The following is a 13017-nucleotide window of genomic DNA, read 5'->3' as shown; positions in this document are numbered from 1 at the left end:
TTTCCCTCGCGCTGATCGCGCTGAGTGTCGGAGCTGCCGGAAGAGTCAAGGGGTGAAGATTCTCTGCTCGTCACACGGGGCGTCTCAAACCTGATGAAGACAAAGGGGCCGGAGTAGGGTTGATATGACGAGAAGGGTGGAATGGCCAAATGTTTGATCGCTTCGTCTCATGTGCAAGTCGAACTGAAGTCGCAAAACGTCGCTCGGAGTTCCGGATTTTGCCGCCGTCCCGATGCGACGTGAGTACCTCACGCGGCGTGACAGATCCTCTGCATGCTCTGTAAAGTGATCACAACACGCACTTGACATGCCAATTCGGTGATGCAACTGTTCGTCCAGACGCTCTCTTTGCCACAGCGATGTAGATGGACATCCGCAACGTCTGTGGCGTCCGCTGGAGAGTTTTTTGTTTTCTCACGAGCCACATTCAACCACCCGTCACCCTGCGACAGAGCAGCGACATCTGTACACTGAAAGCACATCTATTCAAGAGAGTCCGAGCCCGCGATTCATGAAGTCTTCAAGCTTCAACAAAGTTGCATTCCTGGGACGAGAATCGCATCAGGAGTCCGGTATTATTGCCGAGAGCCAATTGGCTCCACGTTTGAGCGATCCGAACAACAGACTCAGGCAACATATCATGATCTTCCGCCATGACACCCGCAATACAAGCACAAACGCGCCTTTAAGGTGCCCACGCGGCAAGGACAATTCTCCGCTCATTGATGACGCCCTAGGACAGCCAAGTCACGATGTATCACAGTAGTTGGGGGAGGGCAAAGTATGACTGGATGATATGTCGTTCTGGACGCCAAGATGAAATGGCTTTCGCCTAGAACGGCATGGTCTACGGTCTACGATTTTAGATTAGCTTCTTCGACATCCTGCCCACAACTCTTCCCTCATCACTCTTTTAACACGTTTGCACCCGCTCACCACTCCGGTGCTTTGCGTCATCAATTCTCGCACCGCCGGACGCGCTTTGCATTGTGCGATCTCTTTCCGGGAGGTGTCGGTCTGAWCCAATCCCATCGGTTGACTTTCATCCGGATTAAGGATCAAGAGGTTCCTAACGGGAGTGCGAAGCGCAAGTGTGGCTTCTATCGCTCGCCACTGCTTCCTTTCCATCCTGCCACTCAACAACGTCACATCATCAATCATCACGGCTGGGTGTCGCGAATTCAACGCCGACTAATGTGTGGCTTTGACTCCGGTGCGTCAGATAGTCATGGCACAGCCTGCTTCAGATGAGGCTTCCTCATCCCAGGCCGCGATGCCGGGGTCCAAGAATGGCGGTTCCCAGCCTGCGTCACGGGCTGCCACGCCTGCCGCCAGAATATCGCCAGCGGTGGTGTCCAACTCATTCCAAGCCATCAATCATCAACGCGTTCCCGAAAATGGTCGTGTTGGCAGTCCCGCGACCAACTTACAGCGCGAAACCCCATCTGACCTGACACCACCGGCCCGCGAGTCTGCGGTGGCACAGGACGCTCCACAAACAGCAGAAACTTCTGCAATTGCATCGACCTCGCAGTCTGCTACGAAAATGTCTTCGCAGGTTGATGGTTCGGACGCCACCATGGACGCAACTTACGGCACACGGTCACGAAATCGTACCAATAATCGACCAAATTATGCCGAGGACCAGGAAATGGATTTCGAAATGTCATCGGCTGGAAAGAAGAAGGCGGCCGAGCCCTCCTCTAATGGCGTCCCGGAGCCGCAGTCTTCTTCGCACGCGACTGCTGGGAGTAGTAACAAAGCCCCAGCTACGGGCGCCAAAGATGCGACTCCCTCGACGTCTAGCGGCGCGACTTCAGCCCCGTCTAGGAAGCGGAAGGCAGCCGCTGCTCCCACATCAGCGCTGCAAACGCCCGCAGTATCTTCCACGCCACCTCCATCTGCGTTGCGAAAGGGCATGCCTTTGTCAGCGTCGGCGAATGCGGCAGCATCSGCTACCGCGAGAGAGACTAACATCATGACTTTTGGGAAAAGCAGAAGCTGTCTCAACAAAAAGGCCGAACTCGTGGCTGACGACGGAACAAAACTGGGCGTCAACGGTAAGCGTCTTCCCCCTTGGGATCGAAGGTTGCAGCGCCTACCCCGCTTCAAACTTCACCAACGCCAACAAAACAACATTTGCATAATAGGGCTAACATTACTCGACAGATCACGTGTACCTTGTTTGCGAACCACCAGGCGAGCCATATTATCTTTGCCGAATTATGGAATTCCTACACGTCGATACCGATAACCCCAATTCGCCTGTTGATTCGATACGCGTAAACTGGTATTACCGCCCTCGCGATGTACAACGATTCAGCACCGATACGCGGTTGGTGTTTGGTACGATGCACTCCGATATGTGCCCACTCACGTCGTTGCGTGGAAAATGCACCATCAAGCACCGCTCCGAGATTGAGGATTTGGAAGCCTATCGCAAAGAACGCGACTCGTTCTTCTTCGTGCAAGTTTTCGATCGTTTCATCAGACGATCGTACGAATGCATTCCTGTGCAGCAAATTATCAACGTCCCGGAAAAGGTCAAAAAGGCACTGGACGAGCGATGGAAGTTTGTTGTTGTTGAGATTGGCCGAGTTAAAGAGCTGACCAGTGCTGCCAAAACATGTAAACGCTGTGCGAGGTATTGTGCGTCCACCGACTCTGTGGACTGTGCAATTTGTAAGAATGCATATCACATGAACTGTGTTCAGCCGCCGCTCCCCAAGAAGCCATCGCGTGGGTTTGCATGGGCTTGTGGGCCTTGCAGTCGAGCTTCGGAGAAGAAATTGGACCACAGTACACCTACCGGAACGGAAGTGGACGACGACGAGCCTGTGGAGGAGGAAGAAGTGCCCACAGGCTCTAATGACACCACTCGAGCACCTAGCCCGAGCGGGTCTGATATGGTCATCGACGATCATCCCGCAACTCAAGCCGAGATTGCTCTGGCGAAAATGTGGCCGATGAGATATCTGGGAATTCATGCTCGGGTGGAAGACGCTCTACAGTACGATGACCGTGCCATCTATCCTCGAGCCAGCTCACGTCTCGGCCCACGCCATCAAGCCAACGTCAACATGTGGCATGGTCAACCCGTGGAGCTAGTCAAGCCTGCGGACATCAAGAAACGCTACAACAAGGGCAATGCGCAGAAGAAGGAAGGCAAACTGACCAAGGAGACTCTTGCGATTATGGAGGCCGATAGGGAGGAAAAGGCCAAGCGTCCCAGATGGGTCCAGGACGAGCCGGCCGGGTATGTTGCTCGTGGTGAAGACTACGACGCGAAAGACCCGCGCTGCACCGCTCGACTCATGTTCAAAATGCCTCCGATTGACGAGCAAGCCGAGGGCAGCGCTGCAGCCCAGGCGGCATCTAAGAACGTTGAGTTGGTAGACAACTACATACAACGAGCGAAGGCTTGCGCTAGGGGTATCGGCGTTCCTCCTTTCGGGACCAATTTTCTGGACAAAGCGCTCGAGCTTTATACTGCGAATAACTTCAACCAAGATGCTGCGTTGAAGCAGCTGCAAAAGGTTGACCGGGTCAAGGACTTGCATGAGCCAGTGCTGAGCAAGCCCGATCTTGTCAAGTTTGAGGACGGTGTGGCCAAATTTGGCTCCGAGCATCGTCTCGTGCGATTGCACATGAAGACGCAGCTGTCAAACTCGGACATTGTGCGATTCTATTATTTGTGGAAGAAGACACCCAAGGGCCGAGAGATTTGGGGCAACTACGGAGGTCGAAAGAAGCGCAAGGTTGAGAACGATTCCGGAGCAAAATTGCAGGCCGAGGTTGCACATGATGTGGATGATTCGGCTTTCGACAACGATAAAGCGATGAGAAAGCATCGGGGCTTTCAGTGCAAATTCTGCCACACTACGCACTCGAGACAATGGCGAAGAGCTCCAGGCGTGTCTCCTGGACAGACGGCTTCGTCGGCTGATGCGGCGCCCAAAGGCGGCAGCAAGGATCACAAAGGCCACAGACCACTTCTAGCCCTCTGTCTGCGGTGCTGCGGTTTGTGGCGCAAGTACGCCATCCAATGGGAGGAACTTGACGAGGCCTCCAAGAAAATGGCAGCCGCCGGCGGTCGCGGCCTGAAGAGGAAGTTCGATGAGGAGCTCCTACGCGAGATCGTTGCGGACTACGAGGCCCCCAAATTACCAGTGCACGAGCCTGCTGTACAGTCTATTGAAAGTGGGGAACCGCCTAAGAAGAAGTCCAAGGTCCAAGACGCCCAGGCGACCATGGAGGCACAAAAGAAGAAGGAGAAGCCCCCACCGCCGCCTAAAGAGCCCACTCCTCCGCCACCCCCAATCATTCCTGCTCAGCCTAATTGGAAGAAGCTTCCGTGCGCCATCTGCAAGGGCTTCGAGGACACCGTCGCCTGCGCGCATTGTAAGCTAACAGTGCACCGACGCTGCTTCGGCATCGGCGAGAACGAGGGCGTGAGGGCGGATGGTGGGGTCAAATGGGTGTGCGAGCAGTGCCAGAATGATCGCAATCCTACGGTGTCGACCGACTACTCGTGCTGTCTTTGCCTGACCGAGGAGACGTTGTGTGATCTGGTGGAGCCGCCCAAGGTTTCCCACAAGAAGAAGACTGATCGCGAGCGAGAAAAGGAGCGCCTGGAAAAGGAGCTTGCTGACAACATGCGCCTGGAATATCGCAACAAGCAGTTAAACATGAACCGCGCTTTACTGCCACGCGAACCGCTCAAGCGAACTACTGGCAATAATTGGGTCCACGTCTACTGCGCGGTTTGGGCACCAGAGATACGTTTCAGTAATTGGAAAACGATGGAAGTCGCAGAGGGCGTTCAGCTTATACCCCAGCAGCGGTTCGAAGCCGTATGCAAGCTCTGCAAGAACAAGGATCATCAGAATCGCGTGCGCGAGAACGCTGGTGCTTGTCTAAACTGTTTTCAGTGTAGCGCCAGCTTCCACGCATCTTGCGCCTTCGAGGCCGGCTACACCTTTGGCTTTGACGTCACTCCTGTCAAGGGCTCGAGGAAAGATCAAGTCACGACTGCAACGCTTGGATCAGAAACGGGATCGTTGACGGCCGTCATCATTTGCAAGGAGCATACGGCGAAGAGCTTTATCCATCCGATATCCGAGGTTCAAGATGACACGGGCACGACTGCTCTGCAAGTGTTTGTTGAGAATTACAAGCAAGCAGACCTGACTCTGACGGGAACTGTGCGGAAGGCGAACTTGGCACAGCTTACTAGGGACAAGAGCCAACTGTCGGCGCTCCCTGCTCAGAATGGCCCTCCCCGACGCGAATCTGGCGTGCACAGCATCGCCGCGGCCGTCAAGCGTGGTGGGAGGACGTCAACAGTGAACGAGATGAAAGCCGACGCCGAAGATGGTGCCACCGATGTTTCGAGCCTCGCAGATATCCCCGCGGGACGTCGGTGCATCAAGTGCGATGTTGATGTTACACCAAAGTGGCACGCGATTCCGAGGCAGCATATGCCTGAAGAAGATGTGCAGCCAAATGAGGCTGCGAGACCGATACAGCGTAGCAATTCCATCACGATGGGTGGAACCAGCGATCCTGCAGCTCCGACCGTATCTGCAGGACATTTGGCCAATGCTGATGGCCTCCTGTCAGAGGGATCGGCACACGGACCGCCTCACGCTACTCCGGGATCTGCACCAGCAGCAACTGTGCCGCAGCCACAGTCTCAGCAGTACGGTGGGCAGYCATCGATGAACGGAGAAGGGCAGCGCAGCGAGGGTCATGCCGTACCACCCAACTGGCCAGTCTCATCCAGCGCACAGGACGGACAGGGTCAGTCGGCTGACGATGGATACCACAAACACGCTCTTCCTCAATACCAAAACCCTGCCGCGGCGCCATCGCCCGAGCCGGAACAGGCCAAGCCACAGCTTCCTCCCGACTACATGTGTCATAGATGCTTTCAGAAAGCGCCTACGCCTCCTCCAGACGAGGGTACCGTAAAAGAAGGATCGCCGTCGCGCAGCATTACCTCTCAGTCGGTTGCGGGTGGTCAGTCGAAACCAGCGCCAAAATCCATCGAGGAGCAATTCCTCATTTGGGATGTGCCTCCACGTGAGCCAACCCCACCTCCCATGCCACAACCGCAGATGAATGGTCACGGTCCGCCTCTCAGTTATGGGCAGCACACACAAACTCCATATGACCACATGTACCATGCGGGACCACCAGCACCACACTATGGACATCAGCCAAATGGGYACATGCCTGGCCCTCCTCAAGGACCTCCCATGCACGAGCGACATAACAGTTATGGATATCCGCCTCAAGGATCTCCTCCCATTTATGGTCAACAAGGTTCTCCTCCTATGCCCGCATATGCTCCCCAGCGACACCCCCAGATGAATGGATATCCACAGCCGAACCAACCCATGGCGAACGGCATGCAGACTATGCGTGGTCCTCAGGGACCACCAAYGCACTCTCCAAGCGGGTATCAACATCCGCCCCCGCATCATCCTCCACCGCACCTGCAGCGTAACGATAGGCCTTATTCTGGTGGACCTCAGCAGCTGTTCCAGTACTCGCCGCCTATGCACGCCGGTGGTCAAGACATTCCGCCACCGCTCCAGCAGCAGCATCCGCAGCAGCAGCAGCAACAACCGCAGCAACAACCGCAACAGCAGCCACAACAGGCTCCAGCGCCGCAGCCGCCGCCGGCCACCGCCCAAAACATCGATCCCCAGCTTATGGGTGCGGGACCGCCCCCGCCCGGTCCAGGTTGGGCCCACGACTCGCAGCAGCAGCAGCCGACTACACCTAGGGGTGGCCCAGTGAATGGTGCTCCTCCCGGGCCCGGCGGGAATGGTGCGAGCGCAAGCCCCAGCCTGGCAAATCTGATACACTAGGGTTGTAGATCCAGATGAGTCGGGATTTATGGCGTGCTGTATCAATATGCTACCATCTTCATTGTGTACGATAGATACCCCTTCGGTTAGATAGAAATTGTCAAGAAAACAGCCCTTCTTGTCAGAGGAATCAGTTCCATTGCAATACACCACAACTCAATTTCATGCTCCATGCGCTATAATTCGTGGATAATGGTAAATACATGTGCCTATGACCTCGCTCGTCTGTTGTTGAAAAGCTCTCGGTTGCAGTCTCCCAAACCCAACTAAAGTAAAGCGGGATGAGCCGACCTCGTCGCAAAAGCCTCGTACCTATTCTTCTGACATTAACACATCGCCCATTACTTATGGCCGGACCCACGTCTCTCGACATTTTGGACTAATTAAAATGGGCAAAGTACGTTCGCCCTGACCAGCACGAACAACACTCTGTTCGCGCCACGTGCTGATCATGATTTGTTTCCCTTTAGGCGTACAACGAGGAGCAGCGTCAGGCTGTGAAGTTGGGATTGGAAGCGGGCAAGGATGAGGAGACAATTGAGCGCGAGACGGGAGTCTCAGACAGGACAATACGTCGGTGGAAGATGGAATTGGRGCGTACCGGTCGCATTGGCAAGCCCCCCGAGGCTCGGACTGGCAGGCATAGGGTCTTGAGCGCAGAAATCGAAGCGGTATGTTGGCGGAAAAGTACGCGTGGCATGACATGGCTGACGCGAGTGTAGGCATTGTTCGAGCACACCAAGGATAAACCCGAGCTCACCGTGGATGACATGCTCTGGTGGCTATACGACACGTACAAGATTGTCGTTGGCACGCGAACCATTCGCCGCGTCTTCGAGCGCAAAGGCGACAATGTTAGAGGTCGAGGGAAGGCGAAGGCCAAGGGCAAAGGCGCACGACGCAAGACCACTGCACAGGAGGACGACGATGATGATGAGGACGATGAAGACGATGATGAAAGCTCACCTATGCGGACTGAGGCCCAGTATCAATCACCATATGCCCCCATGGTCGTTCAGCAAGCGAGTGCCGCAGAGCAACAGCTTGCCAATGCATTACAACAACCACAACAGATGCCGAACGCCCAGCTATTACCGCCGCCGCAGCACTTTGCGACTCCCATGAACATGCAAGATGAGCTTCCCGATGACGAAGAAACGATCCAGTTGCAGCTTCAACAGATTGCGCTACAGAAGCGCGAGGTGGAATTGAAGTTGAAGATGCGACAGCTGCAAAGCGGCAAAGGCATGCCAACCTCAGCCCGCAAGACTCCAGGCCGCACCTCGACCCTCTACGATCCCTCGGCCACACCGACAACGGCACCTAAACGAGACTCGCGAAGTAAAAAGAAGATTGAAGAATCGAAGAGGCGGACAGCCGAGAGGCAGGAGCGAATGCTCGCAGATCTGGAGCGTCGCAGTCGGCGTCGTGATCACCTCACAGCAGAGTGGGTGCAGAGCAAGGACATATGGCCACTACGAGCTCAAAGCACACTGGCAGACCTGATGCATCAGTACTCTTGCTACGCCTACAGCCAGCCCATGTCCGACACCTTTGATCAAATGTACCGCGAACTGTACCGACTTGTCGATCTAGCGAAAGGCGACTGGGATCCACATGTTCACGATGAGTTGCTCCGTGAGCGCATGAAGCGTAAAATGAGTCAGCTTCGCGCGAAGATGCAGAAATCGGGAGAAATCGTCGGTCGTACGGATGGCTATAGTGGCTTCACCAAGGCGGAGAACTATACCGGGGAGCAGGCTGGCCAGGCGCTTGGCGACGAGAACGACATGGTGAACGATATGCAGTCCCACCCGGATATGCAATCGCAACCCGGTGCCGCTCATATGCAAGATGATCACATTCACTACGAGCCGGTGCCAGATCATCAACAGATGGGTGATCATCAGCAGATGGGTGATCATCAACAGATGGGAGATCACCAGCAGATGGRCGACCATCAACAAATGGGAGTCGATAAACAGATGCCCGATTACCAGCAGATGCAGGCTTCCAATATGCCGTACGCCCACGCTATGATGGGCAGTCAGGATCAATACCCCATGATCGACCCTAACCATCCTGGGATGCTGCCATATGGAAGTATGGACGGTCAGTCCGGGGTGATGATGTAGAGATTCAATACCCAACGATCGACCCCAATTATCCTGGGATGCTGCCTTATGGAAGTATGGACGGTCAGTCCGGGGTGATGATGTAGAGATTCACCGAGGACTCGAAGCTCCAAACCTAGAAACGGCTCCTTGACAACCATTCATGCTTTGGCATGTTTTACGATACCATGAAAGAATTAATGTTTTGAGCCAACTCTGACTCCATTCTCAGTGATGATCACAAGAAGACTAAAGCTGGCATTGAAGCATATTATGGTGAATATCGCCGTATGCAAAAGGTGTCCGATATATATGGCTCACACTTCATCATCTGGTGGATCTCTTCCACACTTCACTCGCGTCAGACGCGTGTCTCTACGTAAGCCTAATCTTGATTTTAAGACCACCCATCCAGCCAATGACGTACTACCAACCACCGCCGCAGCTGAAAGTGCTGAAAGTACCTCCTACAGCCGAAATCCTTGTTGCGGGGTACGACAGAAAGGCAGCTCGAATCGCGCGTGTACGAGCCACAAACTTCCAGGATCCGTTTCAGTCACTCTTAATGGCCGACACCTTGGAGAATGCCAAGGATCCGTTCCAACTCCCCAGTGCGGAAGCTTTGCGAGAAATTGAGAGAAAGCAGAACCAGAGAGAAAAGGCCATTCGCGATCAGCGGCGACATACGAGCGAAGAAGATGATGAGAGAACTCATGCTGCGGAGGTCATTCAGCGGAATTATAGAGGGCATCGGGATCGTAGGGCATTGAAAGGCTTTGGATTAGATGCCGATCGTAGGTGGATGGAGGTTTGTATCGATTGCCGCATCGATCTTTGTGCAATGCGGTTTGCTAATGATTTCGATGCAGGCTTTGAAGGACGGTGAGCGTTGTCACAGTGTGAGGATGAAGAGATGCTGATTGAAATGCAGCGCAATATGGAAACGTCATTCAGCCAAAGTCGAGATCTGAAAAGTTTAACCGTACTGACAGTTCGACTCAAAGAGTTCGCAAACGTTGGAGTCAGGCCGGTGCCGWTGCGCTCAGAGCTGGGAGTGATGACACTAGCGACGATGAAGGAGGTGAGGATGCTGAGATCAAACGGCAACAAAAGTCACAGAGGGAAAAATATGCAAAGACCATGGTGGGCTTTTGTCTGGTGTTGGTAGAGTCTCGATCGTGGTGGACTGACAGTCATTGTAGGGTTTGGAATATTTCCTCGAGATGGTTGATCTGAAACACAGATATGGCAGCAATCTTCGGAGATACCATCAAGAGTGGATGAAGAGTGACACAACTGAAAACTACTTCTTCTGGCTGGATTATGGAGCAGGCAAGAATCTGGATCTGGAAGACCGCCCTCGAAAACGCCTGGACACAGAACAAGTGCGATATCTCTCACGCGAGGAGCGGGCACTGTATCAGGTCCGAATCGATGCTCAAGGCCGCTTCTGCTGGGTCAAAGATGGGAAACCTATTACAACATCGCCATATTTCAAGGACAGCATCAAGGGCATCGTGCCCGAGCAAGAAAATGTGCCAACTTGGAGGGAAGTCACCACGGGGGAGAAGCAGGAGCCTTCAAAGGCGGAAACGTCAGATGCTTCCTCCATCTCCAGCGGAATCAGCACCGGCAGTGTTGAAGATTCCACCAAATACGTCAACGAGGAGTTCCACAACGCCAAAGGCTTTTCGAAATTGAATCATGTGTCTGTGGACTCTCTTATGAATCATTTGCTGCGCAAGACAACCAAGAAGAATACCTGGATATTCGTGGCGGACACCAGTTTTCGACTGTACATCGGCATCAAACAGTCGGGTGCTTTCCAGCATTCCTCCTTTCTGAAAGGTGCTCGTGTGAGCGCAGCAGGCTTGATCAAGATCAAACGTGGCCAGATTAGGAAGATCTCACCGCTCAGCGGACACTATGCACCGCCAGTACGCAACTTTCGGGAGTTTCTGAAATCCTTAAAGGCGGCGGGAGCTGATCTATCGCATTTGAATGTTTCCCGTTCGTATGCGGTGATCTTGGGTCTTGAGGGCTACATTCGAGTCAAGAAGCGAGCTCAAAGTATGGGTCAAAAGACTAAGGATATGCTCAATCCGGAGGAGGCAAGGAAGAGGGAGGAGGCCAAGAGGGATATGAGCAAGAGTGCACAGAGGGAAAGGGAGGTTCTTCAGAAAGAGGAGAGTGCTAGGCGGAGGATGAGTACAAGTTACAGGCTTAAGAAGAAGTTGGGGTTCAATGACAAGGTGGACGAGGAGGCCGAGAGTGCTGCTGTGATTCCGGAAGGTGAGCCTCTAGTACGGGAGAGACCACAGTAGGGAGGATGCACCTCAAGATCTGTTTTGTGCAGTATTTAGCGAATGATACCATCTCGTAGCGTTGGTCGGGTCTCCGTACAGACAAGAAGCTCACGAATGTTGGGAGACCTTTGGATGGGTTATCGATGTAAGGTCCAGTGTACCTACCCCATGCATGGATGAAAGCCGTACCAATATAACAACACAACAATACGTTCCTGCTCACTTCATGATGTGTGGCAGTCTAGAATTATCAGTCTTACCGTGGGTGAACAACGCATGTCTGATGGGGTGCGAACAGGGTTAGGGTTGGGGTAGTGCCACGGCGTCGKCATCGAATCGTAGTCCCCTCAGTGGATTGCACAACACTATCTCACTAACATATCAGACTTTTGCTCGCGGCGATGAGCCCACAAAATCCAAGCCTCTGTAAATCCGTGGTCCATCTGGTTGACGGCTGCGGCTGCAAGTCCCGGCCTCGATTGATATCCGACCTGCATTTGCGCTCGCCCGCGTTGCTCGGAGTCGAGACCTAACGAGGCGCCCTCTTTGCGAAACATCTTCACGCTGCACAAATCCCAATGGCATGCACTTCTTCAGCCACAGTTGCGATCCATTAAGAGATGAACTGGTCGAGTTTGGAGGTTTGCAGGGAAGCCCGAGTACCTGACATCAGAAGGCCCGCAGATTCTGCGTCAGGATGCAGGTCTTCCTCAGCGGTCACACAGTCGGGAATGGCATAGCAGTGATGACACAATCGTTGAACCAGTTCTTGTACAACCCGGTGGATACAGATCCGACGACCCAAGAGTGGTAAGTTACTCCGTATCGTTTCACGTTTCCCCTACGCCTCCGCCAAAAACTGCGCTTACTAAAAATCAAAAGCTAGCCAAAGTCAATTAGGCCACGAAGTTGTGAAGAGACCTCACGTCTCACGCTACTACTCCAAACTCGAGGTCTTCCGTGTGCTCACAACCAGACACGCAGCCGCTGCGCGGATGATATGCATCGGTCCGCATCGGRTACTCAGCATCGAATGCGCATCATTGACTGGCGAGACGGCCGTCACCTGTCGGACATCTGCACAATGTGGTGACCACCACCGACGCACAATCCCTGTCATCCCAATCCTACCCACTTTATCGCTTGTGGTGGATCTGACATGTCCTTGATTTTAAACGGATACTCGCCACACCACGCGGTAACGGCTCCACGCGGCTGCGGCCGTCTGTACAGCATTCCTGGAAGCAGCCTATTGTTGAAACACATCGCGAACTTCGCTTGCATCGTTCTCACGGGCTCGCGCCCCGGTAGACGCGCTTTACGCGACGCTGTCGGTCCTGCAATGGAAAGCAAAGCAAGATGAGATCACTCCACTCGTTTGACACCTTGCAATCAGTGCCAATCAACCCATCCGAGTGCTCTGTGGCGGCATTCGACCCGGCACAACCTGCTCTGTGCTACTTGACATTCATCACTGGCCACATGAGGCGCGAGCTCACCATGTTTTCTGTGCTCTTCGTACGTCATCTGTGCGCGTTCGAACGACTATGGATCTTGGTGTGTAGCGCCAGCAGGATGTTTCCCTGCCATTTATTCGCCCATGAACCATCTGCTATAACACTGGTAGGACCTGCTCTCAGCCACACTTTTCGTTGATCTTTCAAACCTCTTCTTGCTGTAATCTCTTTAATCGTCGCATGACTGATCGATACGCATACT

The 13017-nt window shown here is 53.8% G+C and overlaps 3 protein-coding genes; all 3 read left to right on the top strand.

The window, feature by feature from the left end:
• Positions 1-1228: 1228 nt before the first annotated feature.
• Positions 1229-6878, top strand: RCC_03548 (uncharacterized protein; the record flags this gene model as incomplete). XM_023768834.1 has 2 exons in its annotated part: positions 1229-2060; positions 2170-6878. 2 exons carry the CDS (start codon positions 1229-1231, stop codon positions 6876-6878), a joined length of 5541 nt encoding a protein of 1846 aa, XP_023624602.1.
• A 388-nt stretch (positions 6879-7266) lies between these two features.
• RCC_03547 (uncharacterized protein) lies at positions 7267-9013 on the top strand (the record flags this gene model as incomplete). XM_023768833.1 has 3 exons in its annotated part: positions 7267-7275; positions 7349-7549; positions 7601-9013. The coding sequence occupies 3 exons, from the start codon at positions 7267-7269 to the stop codon at positions 9011-9013; spliced, it is 1623 nt and encodes a 540-aa protein (XP_023624601.1).
• A 397-nt stretch (positions 9014-9410) lies between these two features.
• Positions 9411-11316, top strand: RCC_03546 (uncharacterized protein; the record flags this gene model as incomplete). XM_023768832.1 has 4 exons in its annotated part: positions 9411-9800; positions 9862-9874; positions 9924-10135; positions 10195-11316. 4 exons carry the CDS (start codon positions 9411-9413, stop codon positions 11314-11316), a joined length of 1737 nt encoding a protein of 578 aa, XP_023624600.1.
• Between the last annotated feature and the right edge of the window lie 1701 nt (positions 11317-13017).

This window comes from Ramularia collo-cygni (genome assembly GCF_900074925.1).
Source record: "Ramularia collo-cygni strain URUG2 genome assembly, contig: RCC_scaffold04, whole genome shotgun sequence".
In the NCBI taxonomy this organism is placed as follows: Eukaryota; Fungi; Ascomycota; class Dothideomycetes; order Mycosphaerellales; family Mycosphaerellaceae; genus Ramularia; species Ramularia collo-cygni.
This window is presented reverse-complemented; position numbering and strand designations above follow the sequence as displayed.